The following is a 20,485-nucleotide window of genomic DNA, read 5'->3' on the forward strand; positions in this document are numbered from 1 at the left end:
AAATTGAAAGTATCACTCACTGTAAAGATATCCATATGGTAGTTTAATAAATATGGAAAAGTGAATGACTTCAGGTCTATAAACTATCTGCCCCTGAAAGAATGATGTCTTATTACTATTTTTTGTTATTTGTAGAAATACAAAACCAAACCAACTTACTGAGTCTTAGTGGAAAGATGCTGGGTGTGACTGCAGGAGCAGCTCCCTCTGTGATTGACAGTCCTAGTACTCTTCTCTGCCAGTATATCAACTTACAGCTCCTGAATGCAAACCCACAAGGTACATGCCTTCCCTAGTTGTAAACATCTTCTGCCAGGTGAGTGGTGGGGTGTTGATGGTAAGGTTACCTTTAATTTTCAACCTCTAACTTCTGTGGGCTTTTCACATTGGCTTTAATGTAGTGATTTAAATGAACATACACAAGCTTGGAAACACTCTCATCCATCTGGTACGGAAAGGAAATGAGGTAAATTGAGTAGGTAAAAGTTACAGCTAAATGAAGCTGAATTGCTTGAATACCAACATATTTTAATTCAGCCTTATTTTTTCTTCTTGGGAAATGTTTTGAAAACTTAGTTTTTCCAGTTGTTTGGCATTCTCATTGTGCTCTTCATGACGCTTTTGCTGAATGACTCTTTTTCCAAGCTGCAGGGCTTTTTATACTGATTGGTTTTCTTTTTCTCCTTTCCCTTTCCCTCTGGGAGATGTTTGAGATTTTTCTGCAAACTGTACAGCTGTCTCACTGGCGCCCTGCACTCATGGCTGCCTTTCCAAGCTTGCAGTCATCCCCCTTCCTTAGGGATGCTGTAGCTTGATGGTGTGGACTCTCAGGGTTTAATGCAGTCTGTTCTTTCTTCCGTAGAGTGTTTAATGGGAACAGTGGGTACCCTCCTGCTGGAGAACCCACGTGGGCAGAATGGACTCACCTATGAAGGTCTTCTGTGTGAAGCGGCCAAGATGTTTGGCCTTCGCAGCAGGAAGCTAAAGCTGTTTCTGAATGAGTCTCAAGTGGATGGTGAGATTGTAGAACATGCTAAGTTTTTGTTTTTTATTTTTCTTTTGTTGCATTATTTTCCATATGAACAACTATAGACCTACTTTTGCCCCACCCTCAATATGCTTCTGGGAAAATTAGCATGTTCTAAATTTGGTGATTCTAAATTGTTCTCTTCCCCAGGATCAAAATGATTCCAGTATCTATATATCTACATCTATCTATCTATCTATCTATCTATCTACCTATCTATATCTATATCTATCTATCTACTTCTCTCTCTCTCTGTCTCTCTCTCTGTCTCTCTGTCTCTCTGTCTCTCTCTCTCTCTATACACACACACACACACAGCTAATATGCTAAATGTTCCCTTGGAAGTTCGATCGCTCACTATGAGGTGCACTGATCATCAGGAGATGGCATGAAATAAAGGAAGGCCCTGATCACCAGCCACCCTACCCTGTGCACACATTTCATGCACTGGGCCTCTAGTCTTATATAATAAAAGCCTAATATGTTGCCCAGTGGATAGAGCATCGGCCTGCGGACTCAAGGGTCCCATGTTCAATTCCAGTCAAGGGCATGTACCTTGATTGTGGGCACATCCCCAGTGGGGGGCATGCAGGAGACAGCTGATCGATGTTTCTCTCTCATTGATGTTTCTAACTCTATCCCTCTTCCGTCCTCTCTGTAAAAAAACAATAATATATACATATTTTAAAAAGCCTAATATGCTAAATGTCTGGTCATCTGGTCAGCCAGCCAATCATCCAATCAAAGTGTAATATGCTAATGAATGCTAAAGCCGCTCAACTGCTTGCTATGACATTCACTGACCACCAGGGGTCAGATATTCCATCTTGTAGGTTAGCTTATTGCTGGGGTCCAGTATATTGGGACTGAGTTAGATGGGCCAGTCATGTCCTGGAGCACTCCCAGTCCCTCCCTGGCTGGCCAACCTCCCATGTCCCTCCATGGCCCCAATCATGCACCGGAGGGGTCCCTTGGCCTGACCTGCATTCTTTTGCAGTCTGGGCAGAGGGACACACCCTCCCCGTCCAGTTCCCTCCCTCCAGTGTATGAATTCGTGCACTTGGCCTCTAGTTGTAAAGTGACAGTGGAAAGTTATATAACTACATGACTGTGACTGCCTAGCACACTTGCTTTTCAACCTGAAGGATTCCCTTTACTACGTTTAGTGGAAATGAACTCCCTTAACTTTTCTTTTTTGGGGAATCTACACTAATAAAAGAGTAAGATGCACATTGACTGTACCATTGCGATACCCACCGGCCAGTCAGTGTGGGGGAGCAGGATGGGGCACAGGCGTTGCGCACTGCCCCAGCCACCCCAGGCCTCTGGGCAGTGTGGGAAGGCAGAGGCAGCCAGGGTAAGGAAGGCCTATTCTTGCACGAATCCTCCTGCATGGGCCTCTAGTGCTTTAATAACTTCTTAATTTTGAAGAACAGTTTTGCCAGATAGAGTTTTCATGTTGATAATTTTTCAGTATTTTAAATATGTTATTCCACACTACCTTTGACTTCCATGGTTTCTGATTGGAAATTGGCTATTCATTAGTATCCCTGTCATTTGGCTTCTCTTTTGTTACTTTCAAGATTTGGTCACTATTTCTTCAAATGTTCTTTCTACCTTTTCTTCTCCTTCCAAAACTCTCATAATGTATATGTTAGTTAGTCCATTTGAACTGTATTATTTCAAATGTTTTATTTCAAGATCACTGATTTTTTTGCCTGCTCAAATCGGCTATTTACTATTGTAGTAGCTCCTCTTGTGTTCTTGTTTCAGTTTTCCTTTTCTGCCTCAGAATCTCTATTTGGTTTCTTTTATACTTTCTCTATTGATATTCTTAGTTTGTTGATACATTGCTTTCTTGGATTTCTTTATTTGCGGCTTTAATTGGCCTTTCCATTAGTTCGTGGTTTTCCATTTAAGAGAGTTACTATAGAGAGTAAATTCAAATATTTGCGTTTCCTAAAGGACAGATTCTGTCAATTTAGCTCTTCCTCTAACTGTGCCATAACTTTTCTGCTTCTTTGTATGCCTTTTGATATTTTTAATGTTGAACATTGGACATTTGAATATTAGGCTCTCCCCCTTCCCAGGGCGCGCTATTTATGTGCTTTTTCACTTGATTTCAGGTAGATGGTTGAGGGGGAGAAGATCGAAACATCAGTAATGAGAGAGAACCCTTGATTGGCTGCCTCCTACACGCCCCCTACTGGGGATCGAGCCTGCAACCAGGCATGTGCCCTGACCAGGGTCAAACCTGGGACCCTTCAGCCGAAATCGGTTTGGCTCAATGGATAGAGCGTCGGCCTGTGGACTGCAAGGTCTCAGGTTCAATTCCGGTCAAGAGCATGTGCCTTTGTTGTGGGCACATCCCCTGTAAGGGGGTATGCAGGCGGCAGCTGATGGATGTTTCTCTCTCATCGATGTTTCTAACTCTATCCCTCTCTTCCTCTCTGTAAAACTCAATAAAATACATTTATTAAAAAAACAAAACCAACGGCCTGGGACCCTTCAGTCCACAGGCTGACGCTCTATCCACTGAGCCAAATTGGCTAGGGCTATTTCTGATTTTTGAAAGCTGTAATTATTCATTTGTTTTATGACTTTGCCAAACACTGCCTCCAACCCCTGGCGAAGACTGTATTCCTTGTTGTCTCTGTTCCTTTAGCTTGTTTACAACTACAGATTATCTTGACCCCCAGGCATTAAAAGCTTAACAACAAAATACCCACCTGTCAGTCTTTGGAGATTGGCTCATTCAGCACAGCCAAGCTATTTATAGCTCTGCTTCCACCTTCACCTTCTGTTTGTACTGAGCCTAAAGAGCAGCCAGGTTTAGCCAGAAAAGCCTTTTACCTTTTTCGAAATTGAAAGCTTTGGATCTTCTCAGGTGTTTTCTGTCCCTAGATCTGGGCCAGGGCATACATGTGGCTTTCAAAAATTACTCAGGATGCTGTTAAAGGCCCAATTACCCAACGAATCTCTCTCGTACTTTTCCTCCAAGGCCTTAGGTATGTTTCAGTGATCTGTGGGTTTTTTGTTTGCCTTACAATGTTCTTACCTACCACTTTCTGCCCTGACCGAGTTCCAAGTTAGGCGAAACAAAGACAAGTGCCTTATGTAAGCCCTTCAGAGAGGTGGAAACAAACAGTATTTTTGCTTCTCTGTTCCTCCTAGAAATAGGTGCCAGCCTCCCACACTGGGCACAGGGGCTGCTGTCGTTAAGCCCACCACCCAGACAGCAGGTGACGACACACGCTGGCATCTTTGGCCTCATTTTCACTGTATTTTTTTCTCTAAAAATTGTCTTTCATAAAGTATTAATACTTTGGTAAATAGAAGGATCACATAATGCTCACAGTTTTAAAAACTCACCAATGCATTCTTGCTTGTTCCAAGAGATTCTAAATGTCATCTCCAGATCTTGGAGTTATTATCTGTTAAGGAGGCAGCTTTGAGAGTATTTTTACCTTCAGGATTCCTGCTTGGACAGAGCCATTTTTATTTATTTATTATTTATTTATTTATTTATTTATTTTCCCTAATCAGAATTGTTTTATTTGCTCTCAAAACATGCATCAAACACTATTAATACTATACCACCTTTTACAAATACAGTTTTGACAGTATCCAGAATTGTTTGACATTAATGGCTGAAATCATTTCCGTAGTGTCTGCAGAGTGGAATCATCTCTACATCTCATTTTGTGGATGTGATTGTCCTCCTTTGTGGAAATCCATTTCAAACAGAAAAGTCAGAGCCATTTTTAGAGAAAGTTGATTTCTTCTTTGAATTCAGAACTGGGTAGAAGCAAAATGTACCAAAGTAGGCGAAGAGCTTTTTAAATTTTTCTTTTGTCACTCTTTCTGGGTGTTTATATTGATATATTCGGTGTTAATTGCATTTGTGTTATACTTTGCATACTGCAATCTTTTATCTTTGGGCGTATTGGGTCCTATATTCTTTGACGCAAGCCCTTCCATTGTAGAAAAGTTCCTGTTATCAGTGTGGTTCAACAAAACCAGTTGTTTTCTGGCATTTCCTAGGTTTACCGCGTATTCTTATTCCCCGAGACCTGAAAATAGCTGTTCTTCCCATTACTGGAAGTTAATATTTAGAAACCACCAATCTGGGCTACTGGCTTGGTTTTGTTCTAGGCCTTTTCTGTGTATATAGGAAGTGCCTGTGGTGTGATGTGGAGGGAGTGGCATTACTTCCATTGGGGCACAGCCTTTCATAGGTTAAACAAAGAATGAACCCTCAGTATAAGCAGTCAGGGTCCAACTACAGACGTGGAGGGAGGGCTTCCTACAAGGCCCTGTCACTTCGGGCACCAACTCCAGCTACACGCGGGTTTGATAATACGTTAGCGGGTTTCATAGCGTTTGCATTCATGACTACGTTTAATCCAGGGAAAGGAATAAGTGAATGTGTAGGGCCAATTTGAGAGCTGTGCAGACGCAGAGCTTCAGCTGTCATAGACAGTTCCTTCTGACCCTGGTGCATACCAGTGTACAGGGTTCCCACGCAGAAGCTCACCCCTGGTGCCTTGCTTTGTATTGAAGCTTTATTACATAGGCATGATTGAGTCCTTGCCCACATGGTTAACTTACTTTTACCTTGAATTATATGGTTGGTCTTTCTGGTGTGGCTTCCTCCCCCCAAGTTAGCTGTCTCCCTTGCATTAATTATCAGGTGAAAGGTCAAACCTCTCTTGTGGTGAGGCCAAATTTATTGCTTACTCAAGCTGCTGACATTTTTATGGTATGCACAATTGGAAGAAAATTTATTTTGTTTTTCATCTATTTCACTCTAGAAATTACAGAAGAAATTCCCCTGAAGACTTTGAACACGAAGACTGTGTATGTTTCTGTATTTCCAACAACGGCTGACTTCTAACTTCCTGTTACCAGTGTGGTTCAGTCAACCTTTACACACATACACACACACACACACACACACACACACACACACACATATTCATGTGTTGAAAATATTCCTTTCAGGTGTATTTGGTCTAAATGTGCTGCTTTTGGCCTAAATGTGATGTGGTATTGGTTCATCAAGTAGCTTAAATCCTTACAGCAATATTCACATAACCTTAAGCACCTATGTAGACATGATGGGAGAAGATTGCAATGTTACCTCAGCACTAGAGTTTATTTCTGTACTTGAATTCCTTACATATAAGGGGAGAAAGTTATTAAAGTGGCATAATGTTTATCCTTTTATGGACTTTTAAAATATACTTAAAATCTTGAAGAAATTGATAATTATCTGGATTTCCTTGGATAATTTGATGGAATATGTTCCATTAAAGCAAGAAAAATAAACAAGCTTTCTCAGATAATAAATATGTTAAAAGCAATTCATTCTCCCTTTATTTATTGAAATTTGAAAGTTATAATCTTCAAAAACACAAAAACTTAATATAGTGACTTCTGTATTAAGACAGTGGACTAAGCCCTGATGCTCAGTTGGTTAGAGCATCATCCAGTAGGCCAAGGTTGCAAGTTTGATCCTTCATCAGGGCACATAAAAGAATTAACCAATGAATGTATAAATAAATGGAACAACAAGTCTCTCTCTTCCCACTTCCTCCCTCTCTCCCTCTCTCTCTTAATTCTTTTTTAAAAGATTTATTTTAAAATATAGCTGAAACCGGTTTGACTGCTGAAACCAGTTTGGCTCAGTGGATAGAGCATTGGTCTGCAGGCTGAAAGGTCCTGGGTTCGATTCCGGTCAAGGGCACATCTCCAGTAGGGGGTGTGCAAGAGGCAGCTGGTCAATGTTTCTCTCTCATGGATGTTTCTAGCTCTCTATCCTTCTCCCTTCCTCTCTGTAAAAAATCAATAAAATATATATACATAAAATATAATGTACTAAATAAATACCTTCTTCCCAAGACCCTATGTTTACAGATGCCTAAACAGAATTAGATGTATGAGATTTGTTGGGGGAGACGTACACAAAGGAAAAGGGGCAGGGGTTTAAACATGGTAGAGGGAACCTTCAGGCTACAATGTAGGTTTGACACCTATGAAAATTTAAGAAGAAAGAAGGAAGACTGATTAGAGAAAGTTGAGACTGCATTGCAACTCTCAGAAAACCTTGTTTAGGCTAATCCAGAGTCCCTAGGCAGAGTCCAAACCAAAGAGTCCAGATTTGGGTAGCTGTTCTCCCCATCTGCCTTATCTACGGGTTTGCTTGTTTATGGTCTCAGTTACACAGTCAACAGTGGTTCAAAAATAATTCACAAGATTTTTGTTTGTTTTTAAAATATCTTTTTATTGAATTAAGAGAGGGAAACATCGGTCAGTTGTCTTCTGCATGCCCCTACTGGGGATTGATGATGCACAGACATGAGGCTGAGCCACACAGACCAGGGCCGTGGGTCTGATGAGATCTTGCCATCTGCAGTACCACAGATGGCCCTGCCACGCACTGTGCTAAGTGAAATCAGAGTGAGACAGGTATATGATTTCACTTGTATATGGAATCTAAATAATCAGAAATAGAACATTTTGATGGCTGCCCTTTGGGAGGGAGTCAAGGGTTGGTAAGTATAAATGGGGTTACAGAAGAGTGACAGGGATGTAAAGTACAACACAGGGAATATATAGTGAATAATGCGATAACGTGCCATATGGGTACTAGACTTAGGGGATCACTTTTTACCTTTCATAAATGTCTAATCACTGTGTTGTACACCTGAAACTAATATAATACTGCATGTCAACTGTAATTAAAAATAACATTTTTTTAAAAGTCATCTTTAAATTGCACATAGTCTGAGGTGATGAATCTTGAGCTGTTCTCCATTCTTGCTGGTATGTGAATCATCCCTTTGTTCAGAATATCCATCCATGTTTTAGATGCTACCTGCCTATTAGAATCCAGAAACTATTGACATAATATTTTGTAAGGGGGAGGAAAAAACAAACAAACTGAACTATAAATTCTCTGTACTTCAATAATTAAGGAGTAAAAAAATATATTTTCAGACAATTATAACTAAAATAATTTGTCACTGGAAGACCTACTATTAAAAATTGGCTAGAGGAAGCCAAAACTGGTTTGGCTCAGTGGATAGAGCGTCAACCTGCAGACTGAAGGGTCCTAGGTTCGATTCTGGTCAAGGGCATGTACCTTGGTTGCTGGCACATCCCGAGAGGGGGTGTGCAAGAGGCAGCTGATCGATGATTCTCATAAATATTTCTAACTCTCTATGCCTCTCTTTTCCTCTGTAAAAAAATCAATAAAATATATATATTTTTTAAAATTAGCTAGAGAAAGTTTTTGAAATACAAAAGGAAAAAAAAAAACTTGAAATACCGATAGAGCAGAAATATGGTAAATACAATGGATTACCCTTTTCTTATGTTCATAACATCTGATATTCCAATCAATGACACTTAAAAGTGGACTTCGCCCTGGTGAGTGTGATCGGCATTACCCTGTACATGAGAGGTTGCTGGTTCTTGAGCCCAGTGACCGAGGCAGGGATGAAGGACAGAGGTGTGGCCACATTTTTGACAATCAGCATCCAGAGACAACCATGGAACCTGACTGCCTCTCCTTCGCCCCCCAGAGCCATCAGCAGGCCCCAGAAGAAGCTATAGCAGTGACGGCTGGCACATTATCTGAAATTTTTTCCCTAAGTGACAGGCACAATGTAACTAATCCCAGGGTAGGGTGGAGACATGGAGGTGATGCCACAGATGTCTGCCAGTCAACATTATGGGAAAGCAAAGCAACAAGGGAAGTGACCAAATTATCCCAGTTCACACCAACAGATGACAGCTGCTCCGTGGGCAGTGTCTGGCTGAAGTGGACAGCCTGGCATTTCACGGATTTGGAACCCCAGTGGCCACTACATTCATTCCCCTGGGGGATTTGTTTTCTGAGACCAAGATGACCAGAGCACAGAGGAGACACATACCTTCTATTGGAACCCCACCCACATCTGAAATGCCAGGGAGGTGGTAGAAACTTATCTTGCTTCAGCACCACCTATTGTAAAGCAATAGGAAGACTGTCTATTCAAGGAGTGCCATTCATACATAGATATCTACAATGAGGAGAAATCCATCAAATACCATGAACAACCAAGGTAACATGGCAGCCTAGAAAGAAAACGAAAATTGTCCCAAAAATGAAATGGAAATATGTGATTTAAAATGTCAGTGGTCGCCGAAACCGGTTTGGCTCAGTGGTAGAGCGTCGGTCTGCAGACTGAAAGGTCCCAGGTTCGATTCCGGTCAAGGGCATGTTCCTTGGTTGCAGGCACATCCCCAGTAGGGGGTGTGCAAGAGGCAGCTGGTCGATGTTTCTCATTGACAGTCAAGGACATGTACCTTGGTTGCGGGCACATCCCCGGTAGGGGGTGTGCAAGAGGCAGCTGGTTGATGTTTCTCATTGACGTTTCTAGCTCTCTATCTCTCTCCCTTTCTCTCTGTAAAAAAACAAATTTTATTTTTAAAAAAATAAAAAAATGTCAGTGGTCAACAACCTTTCAGACCTCACAGACTACTGCTTGGTGACGGCTGATTCTAATGACAGAGAATTAGGGATTTCAGTTCTCAGAAACAAGATACAAGAAAACAGACAATTTAATGAACCCAAAGTCAACTAACTAAATTAGTACTTTGGAGATCCAAGATGACGGTGTAGGTAAACACCTAAACTGCTGCTGTGTACAACAATTTCAAAACTGCAACTAAAAGACTAGAACCACGGGAAAGCCTACTGAGTGGAAGTTCTACAACTAGACAGAAAGAGAAAAGAGCGTTCAGGGCACAAGCACTGAAAAACAGGTACGCGAGCACACACAAAACAGGCTGGCTGCGGATCCCAGCTGGCGGCCGGCATTGCTTTCTTCAATCCGAAGAGAGACAAGTTCCTGATCTCTGAAATCCAGTTTCTGTGGAGAAGCTGGACTGTCTTCTATCAGGTCTGAAAGTGAGGGTGGCTTGCTTGCAGAGTGGCATGCAAGAATAATTGTTTTCTGTGCTGAGGTGTGAGACTGGGGGACACAGTCGGAGAGGCAGAGATGGCTCACTGGCAGCCATCACTGTTTGGCACACCCTATCCTAGTGACGGCCTAAGACTCCACCCCACACAATCTACAAGCACACCCAAGCTCCAAGCAGCAGTTTTGCATAAGAATGGCCTTCTCTATTGAAGTTTAACCTAGCAAACTTGCAACCCGGTGCAGACAGCTGCAAAGCCTCCAAGCTCCAAACAGGGAGGAGAGGACTGTGGTTCTCACTGTAGCTCTTGCAGGATGGCCTCAGACAGTAGCTGAATTGCACCCCATTGGAGATCCAGAAGCCAGTGTACCTAGTGGCCAGTGTGAGACACCAGATTTCAACTCCTAACATCCATAAGTAACACATTCGGGAGGCCGACTCAGTGAGCACCAAAGCCCCACTGAAACAAGGCCTGCACCATAAGCGTGTCTCCTGCGCAGCAGTTCTTCAATTATAGACACAGTGGGTCCTCACAGCCAATTGGCCTTGAGGTCAATTTCTGCCAGTGTACCAACAGCAATCCAGGCTTAACTACACCAAGACATTGCACTCAGCCCACAGAAGGGTGTACCAAGAGCAACCACCTCAGGTCATTGGGGAAGCTGAGCTACTGACCCCTGTAGGTCACTGACCACAGAAAGCCACTCCATCAACACAGGGAGGCAGCCAAAATGCAGAAACACAGAAGTATGACAATAATGGGAGAGATGGAGGAAAGTAAACTGGACGATGCAGAGTTCAGAACCACATTTACAAGGTTACTCAAGAATCTCCTAAAAACAGCTGAGAAACTTGAGATCTCCAAGAAGCTTAATGAGACCTTCAAGGACCTTATGAGAATACCATAAAAAGCGAAAAGGACCAGTCATAAATTAAGCATACACTGTCTGAACTAAATATATACAGAAATTCAACTGTAGATCAACATACCCCAAAAATCAAACCAAAGATCTGGAATATGAGAAAGCAAAAGACACCCAACCAGTGAGGCAGAAAGAAAGAAGAATCCAAAAGTGTGAGGATAGTGTAAGGAGCCTCTGGGACAGCTTTAAGTATACCAACATCCGAATTTTTGGAGTGCCAGAAGAAGAGAGCGAGCAGGATATTGAAGGCCTATTGGAAGAAATAATGACAGAAAACTTTCCCTACCTGGTGAAAAAAATAGATTTATAAGTTCAGGAAGCACACAGAATCCCAAACAAGAGGAATCCACAGAGGACCACACCAATACACATCAATTAAAATTCCAAGGGCAAAAGACAAAGAGAGAATCTTGAAAGCAGCAAGAGAGAAACAGCTAGTTACCTACAAGGAAGTTTCCATATGATTTCTCAACAGAAGCTATGCAGGCCAGAAGGAGTGGCAAGAAATTTTCAAAGTGATGAACAGCAAGAACCTACAACCAAGATTACTCTACCCAGCAAAGCTATCATTCAGAATTAAAGGTCAGAATAAGAGCTTCACATATTAAAAAAAAAAAAAAAAAAAAAAAAAGGAGTTTATTGCCACCAAACCAGGATTACATGCAATGCTGAATGGTATTCTTTAATAAGAGGAATAAGAAGAAAAAGATAAAAATAAAAATTATGAACAACAAAAAGACATCAAATACATACCTACCAACAAGTAAATCTAAAAATCAAGTGAACAAAAAAAATCTGAAGAACAGAATGGATTGGTGAATTAGGGACATAGAAGGAGTGGACTGACAATTCTCAGGGGGAAAGGAGTCTGAGAGGTGCAGGAAGAGATTGGACAAAAATCTTACACCTATGGATGAGGACAGTGGCGGGGGTAAGGGTGTGGGGTGGGGTGGGGAATCAAGTGGAGGGGAGCTATGGGGGGAGGAAAAGAGGAACACCTGTAATAATATGAACAATAAAGATTTATAATAATAATAATAATAAATAAATAAATAAACAAATAAAAATAGATGGAAAAATGAAAAAAAAAAAAAGGGGGGGGAGAATTGGGACAACGGATCTGGACCTGGTTGCTCGGGGATTTAAAAACTCTCCTACTCTGTTTGCTGAGGCTCTCAGCTGGGGCTTCGGCACGTTCTGGTAAGAACATCCGGAGTCCCCTACAACATGCTGGTCAGAGAAGCCTCAGCGCTCCCTGGGGCAGGACCTACAGGTGGTCCCCCCACCCCCCAGTGCCATGGGAACCTTCTGCGAAGCCCACCTGAGCGCCGGCTTTCGAATGCCCGTATTACCGGTACCATTGGGTGAGGCCCGGACCGGCTGGCCCCACCCCATTGGGTGAGACCCGGACCCGGCTGGCCCCACCCCCATTGGGTGAGACCCGGGCCCGGCTGGCCCCACTCCCATTGGGTGAGGCCCGGACCGGCTGGCCCCACCCCATTGGGTGAGACCCGGACCCGGCTGGCCCCACCCCATTGGGTGAGACCCGGACCCGGCTGGCCCCACCCCCATTGGGTGGGACCCGGACCCGGCTGGCCCCACCCCCATTGGGTGAGACCCGACCCGGCTGGCCCCACCCCCATTGGGTGAGACCCGGACCCGGCTGGCCCCACCCCCATTGGGTGAGACCCGGACCCGGCTGGCCCCACCCCCATTGGGTGAGACCCGGGCCCGGCTGGCCCCACTCCCGTCAAGCCCCTCCAGGTGGGGGCACAGCCTCAGGTCCCCCAGCCCGGTGCTGGGGCAGGGGGATGGCCTGAGGTTTCCCAGCCCGGTGCTGGGAAGGGGGGTGTGGCCTGAGGTCCCCTGTCAAGCCCAGCTGCCCCTTACCCCCATGCCCCCCGCAGCGTCACATCGGCACGGAATGGGGATGCAGGCAGACAGTGTCACACCCCTGGCCGGGGATGAGCGGGCAGCCCCTCTCGGAGCCAGGGAGACGCACACAGGAAGCGTGATGATAGCTGGGAGTGGAAGTCCTCGCCCCGGTCCGCCCACAGACTGGTCCTGACTGGGACAGCATAATGGACAAATTAGCATATTGCCTCTTCATTTGTATAGATTCTCCCGCTGGCCAGAAGCCTACCCTATCAAGTATGTAGCAGCCCAGATAGTGCCATGTTTCCCCGAAAATAAGACCTACTTACAAGTTTTCTTCTGAGTGAAATATAAGCATCTCCCCGAAAATAAGCCACCCCCCACCCCCAGGCTAACCATGAGAGATTTGGTCCACTGATTCTGAAAGAAATGGAGTCACAAGAAATTCACTGGGAAATTCAGGAATTGGATTGTTATGATGATGTTCCAGAAGATGATGACATGATTGTCATTGAATAAATGAGTAAATTCTTGATACTGTAGGATTCACAGTTTGTCTGGTTTGTGTTGACAACTATCGTACTACCGAACCATATACAGGTAATAAATTTTCTTTATTTTCATTTAACAATAAATGTGTACCGTATTCTTCTTCATGGAAAAATAAGACATCCCCTGAAAAAAAGACCTAGCGCATCTTTGGGAGCAAAAATTAATATAAGACACTGTCTTATTTTCAGGGAAACAGGGTAGTTAAGAAATTAATCTCAGAAATTACCCCAGGTTTGGCCTGCCTGTTGCGATGGGGTCCGACAATGGCCCGGTCATTGCCCACAGCATTCAACTATTGGCCAACGTGTTAGTGTAAGTTGGGAATTACACTGCATCTTAGACCTCAGAGTTCAGGGCAGGGAGAGAGGATGATCAGACCCTAAAGGAAACCTTGACAAATTAAAACTGGAGACTGGCGAAAACCGGGCAAGCCTCCTTCCGTTCGCCCTTCTTGGGGCCCGTTGTGCCCCTTACGTACAGGGCCTTACCCCTTCGAGATTCTGTTTGGCGACCCCCACCGCTGCTTCCCAAGCGAGGGGAAAAGTGCTGGCATCCCCCTCCAATCACACCTCCTGGAGTCCCTCCGGGCTTACAGTTGAGTTCCAGATTTAACCACCAGCTGGTCCGAGAGGCTCACCGAGACCCATCCCCAGGGACCACACCTGCACCGCCTGCATCCCAACCAGGAGACGTAGTGTGGGTGCGGGAGCACCTGCCATCACCCTGGAGGCCAGGGGGACGGGACCCTTCACCGTTGTCCTCAGCGCCGCATCAGCGGTGAAGGTTGGGGAAAAAGCACTGGATACATGGAACTCAAATCAGGAAGGTGGAATCAGAGGACCAGCGGGGAGACGCACCACGGACCCCTGGAAATCCGACTCCGAAGGCAGTCCTCCTGATCCTGCCGTGCCTGTGGCCCGTCACGGCGAGTGACCCCCACCTGAGGGCTAATGACACACGGGAGCTGGCCGGGACTGCGGATGGGACTGCCATAGGTCACACCACGACCCCAGGGCCCCGCCCCATAGAGACTGACTTATGCCGATTATTTGGGTAAACTTGGAGAAAGCTGCCAGAAAGCAATACTCAGTGCATTTCCCCAGAAGCCCATGGGGCATACCGTATTTTTCGGACCATAAGACACTCCGGACCATAAGACGCACCAGTTTTTAGAGAAGGGAAATGAAGAATAAAAGATTCTGAAACAAATAGTGTCCTAAAATATTTTATGTGCATTAAAACCCAACATCACAGTCATAAACACATGTAATCAACCCTGTAAAGTAAACAGCAGCATTTAGAACCATTTTAGAGCCGGGCAAGCACACAGAGACCACACAGAGCCGGGCAAGTAAAAAAACTTTTTTTTTAAAGTATATGTGTAGGCTATATTTGGACCATAAGACGCAGGGACTTTTCCCCCCCACTTCTGGGGGGAAAAAAGTGCTTCTTATGGTCCAAAAAATATGGTATTCTATAGGGACGAGTTACGGGAGTGGCACCCTCGTCTCAGAACGAGGACTTTGGCGAACTCAGCATTACACCTGCCCAGCCGAAGGCAGCCCTGAATGTGGAGCTGACGGGGACTATTTTGTGCCCAAAGGGGTTGTGAGACTGGCACTGTGGACTAACAGAGACCCCGCCATCCGGTTCAAGAGAATAGTCCGCCCGGGGGTCCTTCCAATAACTATGATAGGAGACTGAAATCCTGCCCCAAAACTAGTGGGAGAAATACTGAGGTGCAGGAAAAACGGGGACTGGGACTGTATGTAGCTGGAAGGGATCCCGGTCCTCCTCACCCTCCAGAGAACCCAGCGGACCCAAAGGGAGAACCCCGTCAGGCCTTTAAGACGCTTAGAGCAAGCACTGCCTCCAGGACAGCCATGTAGGCCCGCCCCGCACCACCTCCTCCTCCTCCGGAACAGTGCTGAGCTAACTCCTCTGACTCACACTGCAAACCAGGCCGGAGGCCTCTCCTGGACACTCTGGATGCGGGTTTTAACTTTTTAACTCAGAACTCCCCAAATGCCACCAGAGACTGTTGGCTGTGTTTAAACCCAGAACCCCCTACTGCGTTGGAATAGGGGCAAATGCTACCGTTGGTTCAGATTCATCAGACATTAGAAATATCTCAATTACAAACCCCCCACAAGGGGTGTGCAGACGGGGGCAAACCCCAAGATTAACCCTTGGGGATTTCCAGGGACGAGGTACTTGTGTTATGTCCTCAGAGTTTGACTTATCAAAATCCCCCTATGGTGAATCCTGTTCCTCAGACAGGTTCGGTCAGGACAGTGAAGAGGAGACAGACCGGTACCTAGTGGCCCCTGAAGGCACTGGTTCGCGTGCACCACAGCAATCACCCCTGTGTCTCTCCTCTGACGCTGATGCCCCCACGCAAGCCTTCCTTATGCACCTTGGCTCATATCCTACCTCAGGGGAATTCCTGTTCTGGGGAAGGAGGGCTTGAGCCCCTGGGCCTAGCCCCTGGGAGAGTTCGTAGAGCCCGGGGAATCGTCCCCCTGCTGGTCGGTCTGGGAATAGCCGGATCAGGCAATAGGCACTGCAGCGCTGGTCCCAGGGACAAACCTTTAAGGAACTTAGCAGCCACGTAGATTTAGACGTAAGCACCCTAAAAGGAGAATGTACACCGCCTAGAGGATTCCCTCAGTTCGTTAGCAGAAGTAGTCCTACAAAATAGACTTACTGTTCATGAAGCAAGGAGGACTCTGTGTGGCCTTAGGAGAAACTTGCTGTTTTTATACCAACCAACCATTCCGGGGTCATCAGAAAAAGCCTAAGTCAACTCCGAAAGAGACTCCAAGAAGGAGAGGAAAGGCAAAGAACGGAGGGAAACTGGTATGAAAATCCATCCTCTTGGTCCCCATGGCTGACAACACTCCTGACATCTCTAGCGGGACCTTCGATTTCATTGCTAATAGCAGCAGCATTTGGGCCCTGTCTTATCAATAGCCTCACCAACTGCGTACAGAGGCCAATACGCGCAGAAAAGCTGATGGTCCTGGGTACTCACTGGCATCATGTCTGCGCTGGTGATGGAGAAACAGAGATGATTCTCCCACAAAGCCAGGGGGGAATGTTGGAGAGTGGGACTTTTTGAGCATTCCGGAGAGGCCGTGGACCATGCCTCAGACGGGGTATCAGTGCTGACACCAGGCCAGGCCTTGAGATACGGTCTCATGGCCCCTTCCCCTTGCCCCTCACAAAGCAGCCTTGCAGGATAGAAGCCTGTCAGTTCTCCGAAGAACAGGATGACCCTGTGAGTAACATGTCGTCATTGGCATGATCTTGATGTTACTTGGGAAAAACTGTTTGTCTTGGGTTACCTGTTCTGCAAGAACAGGATGTGGTTAATGTGCTTCAAAGTGGCCTTGCACATAGGGTCGGGCTGCTCTCTGACCTCCCTGTCTGAAGGCAGAACAGCCGCCTGCCGGCCATGAAGGCTCCCAAATTTTAATCTGGTTCAGACTCCAGTGCTCTTTACTCACATTCGCTCCACAACAATGCTGAAATCACAAAACACATATTCACATGCAAAAGAATGACACTGCATTCTGTATATAGAATGTGATACTATATATAAAAATTAATGAAAGTTGGGTCTAAAACCTAAATGTAAGAGGTAAAATTATAAAACTATTAGAAGAAAAGATACGGGTAAATCTTCATAACTTGAATTTGGTAATGGATTCTTAGATATGACACCAAATGCACAAATAATTTTTTAAAATAAACTGAATTTCATAAAAATTAAAACTTTTGCTCACAAAAAATACTATCAAGAAAGTAGAAAGAGAGAGGATCCAAGACGGCTGCTCGGGTAGACACCTAACCGCAGCAGCACACAACTAAATTCCAATTTCAATGGAATACAACTCAAATGTAGAGTGGACATCGCCCAGAGCTACAGGTAGTCGACTGACTGAAAATTCTACAACAAGAAGGAAAGAGAAAACCAGAAGGAAAATCAGAGGAGCTGAAAAAAAGCCTAAGGTATGGAGACATGCTGCGCGCCTGCACGCACATGCGCCCGGAGAAGTCGCAGCCAGAGAGGAGGAGAGGGCTGGGTGCTGCCTGGCGTTCCCTAGCAGGAAGGAAATAAAACCCCCAGCCTGGGCTGAACCCCTGAACCGGCAGCTCTGAACCCCAGTTATGGGCCAAACCCTGGGGACCCAGGCTCCGGCAGGGGGAGACGAGGCTGTGAGGTGGAATCCCAGGGGAGCAGCGAAAAGCAGGGCCCCCAGAGTCGCACGCACATTGTGCACAGAGGACTGAATGTTGACTCTGATGCTGGATTACCCTAGCCGGAAGAAACAAAGCCTCTGTGACGCTGAGCCTCAGTCTGGACTGCTCTGAACTCCAGTTCTAGGCCAATCCCTGGGGACCCAAGCTCAAGCAGAGGGAGACGGGGCTGTGAGGTGGAGTCCTGGGAGAGCTGCGAAAGGCCAAGCCCCCGGAGTCGCACACATTGCTTGCAAGGGAAGGAATGTTGACTCTGATGCAGGATTGCACTGGAGGGAAGGAAACAGGAGCCCCGGCCGTGTTGGGCCCCAGTTTCAACTGCTCTGAACCCCAGTCCTAGGCCAGACCCCGGGGACCCAGGCTCAGGCAGGGGGAGACGGGGCTGTGAGGCGGAATCCCGGGGGAGCGGCGAAAAGCGGAGCCCCCAGAGTCGCGCACACTGCGCGCAGAGGACAGTCTGTTGACTCTGATGCTAGACTCCCCTAGCGGGAAGGAGAAAAAAAGCTCCAGAATGGAGGAACGCGATGAGGAGCAGGAGCCCCTGCTGGACACCAGCCAGCCGGGCGCCGGCAGGGAGCCGGGCGACAGGGCCCCCAGGGGGGGGGGGTGCCCCTGAGCCTTCGACCTCTGAGCGCGGGCAACGGAGCCAAGGCTGGGGGCTGCTTTCTGGGCGGCGCCGACCCCGGCAACAGGCTGAAGCAGCGCAGGAGCCCATGGAGAACAAAGGGGTGCCACAGGCCAACCTGCTGAGCTCCCAGGACAAGGAGGAAGAAACCAAAGAAGTTCTCAATGTGAAGAAATCAAGTGAGAGCAAAAGATAGTAAAATTACCTAAGAAAGAATACAAAGAAGATCTTGAAAAATCAAAGACTAAGTCAGAACTCAACTCACCAGCCAACATTGCAACATAAATGCGTGTTTTTTTTTTTGTTGTTGTTTTTTTTTTTTTTTTTTTAAAGGACAGAATGTTGGAACAGCAGCAGCCAGGCCTAGGGTGGCCAGGCACAAGGCAGTGGCAGCCGGGCCCGGAGTAGCAACGGCCAGGCCCCAGAGCAGCAGCAGCCAGAATCAGAGCATCAACAGCCAGCACTGGAGCAGCCAGACCTGGGGCAGTGGCAGCCAGGCCTGAGGCGGAGGCGGCCAAGCCCAGAGTGGCCATTCCAGGAACACCCAGACCTGGAGTGTCCGGGCCTGGAGAAGTCGGGCCCAGAGCAGCCGAGTTGGGAGCAGCCAGGCCCAGAGCAGCGGCTGCCAGGCTGGGAGCGGCCAGGCCCAGAGCAGCCGGGTCAGGTGCGGCCAGGCCCGGAGCAGCAGCAGCCAAGTCCAGAGCAACTAGGTCGGGAGTGGCAGTGACCAGACCCAGAGCAGCTGGTTGTGGAACGGACCAGAGCAACAGAGGCCAGGCCTGGAGCAGCCAGGCCCGGAGCAGCTCGCTCCTCGCCTGCCCCTGCCCCACGGCTGCCTCTCAGACATGGCTGGAAACTTTTGCGGGAACTTGAGGGTCTGCTGAATCAAGTGATGAAGGCTTAGATCTGGATGTGTTGAGTTAGTATAGCGCTGGGGTGTTGATCTGTGAGTGCCTTGGGTGGGGCCTGGATGAGGCAGGTTGACCTATTTGGAAATGTCTTTTGTGTGAAGTGTATCATTGGGCATGTGGTGGTATTATTGATATGAGAAAATGCTAAGTAACTGATTTACTGTCTGAAAGGGATTTACTATCGGGGAAAGGGAGGGAGGAAGAGACTGAACATAAACTGTGCACCTATGGATGAAGACAATGGGGGATAGGGAGTGGGCAGAGGGTGTGGTGGGAACCTGGTGGAGGGGGGAAGAAATGAGGAACCTCTGTAATAATATGAACAATAAAGATTGATTAAAAAAAAATTATGATCCAAAAAAAAAAAAAAGTAGAAAAACAAGCTATAGAATGGAGAGAAAAATATTTGCAAACCATATATCTGATAAGAGTCTAGTATCCAGAATAAAAACTCTTACAGCTCAACAACAAACATCCTAATAAAAAACAGGCTATAGACTTGAAGAGATACTTTTTTTTCCCAAAAGAAAATATACAAATGGCAAACAAGCACATTAAAAAATACTCAGTCATGGAGAAACCAAGATGGCGGCCTAGGGTAGACACCCGAATGCAGCCTACCACAACAAATTTGAATTTAGAACTGAAAAACAGGGGAAACATCGCCATGAAGCACCGGACGGCTGGCTGAGGGGAGGCTCTACCATCCGGGAAGGAGAAAGAAGGCACGCTGAACCTCAGGAACTGTGAAGGTGCGGAGAACTATGCCAAGAAAAGGCGGCTGCAGAGTTCGCTGCTGGCTTGCTTGCGGAGAGCGGAGAGGGCGGGCCAAGTTCGCAACTGGACAGCTAATGCACAGCTGGCTTTCTTGTTCTGGAGGAAAACAGAACCACCCTATTGTGCTGATAGACGGCCCCAGACAGGGAGAGGCCAGACTGTCAGGCGGTTGGCAGAGATCTCTCGGAGGTGTGTGAAGCCAGCGGCCATTATCGCAGGACTCAGAAACCAGACCCTCGTAGGGAGGGGCTGAATAAAGCTTATCTGCACCACCCGAGACTCCACCCCATCCAAGCGGAGCACAGAAGCCCTTCCAGTGGCTAGCTTCCTCGTTGGCTGCCAATAGGACTCTCCTAGGGAAAGGCAGACAGGAATCTAAAGCTTGTCTGCAACCAATTGTGCGGGATTCAACAAAGCTTGTCTGTGCCACCCTGAGACTCTGCCCCATTCAAGCGGAATACAGAAACCCTCCTAGCTGAGACACTTCTGATCCTCATAGCCAATTGGCTTGGAGATCAACACTTCCCAGTGATACCAACAACAAGCAAGGCTTAACAACAAG

General features: G+C 46.4%; 1 protein-coding gene across 2 annotated transcripts in view; it reads left to right on the top strand.

The window, feature by feature from the left end:
* IARS1 (isoleucyl-tRNA synthetase 1) overlaps positions 1–6,390 on the top strand; it is a 97,728-nt gene extending 91,338 nt beyond the window's left edge. For both annotated transcript variants that reach the window (XM_045575047.1, XM_036420099.2), the window contains exons 32-34: positions 136–279; positions 863–1,015; positions 5,842–6,390. In XM_045575047.1, coding sequence (XP_045431003.1) covers positions 136–279; positions 863–1,015; positions 5,842–5,924 — 380 coding nt within the window. In that variant the 3' untranslated portion in view covers positions 5,925–6,390. The remainder of the gene's footprint in view (positions 1–135; positions 280–862; positions 1,016–5,841) is intronic.
* The last annotated feature ends 14,095 nt before the right edge of the window (positions 6,391–20,485 follow it).

Source organism: Pipistrellus kuhlii, unplaced genomic scaffold (genome assembly GCF_014108245.1).
Source record: "Pipistrellus kuhlii isolate mPipKuh1 unplaced genomic scaffold, mPipKuh1.p scaffold_m20_p_62, whole genome shotgun sequence".
Classification (NCBI taxonomy): Eukaryota; Metazoa; Chordata; class Mammalia; order Chiroptera; family Vespertilionidae; genus Pipistrellus; species Pipistrellus kuhlii.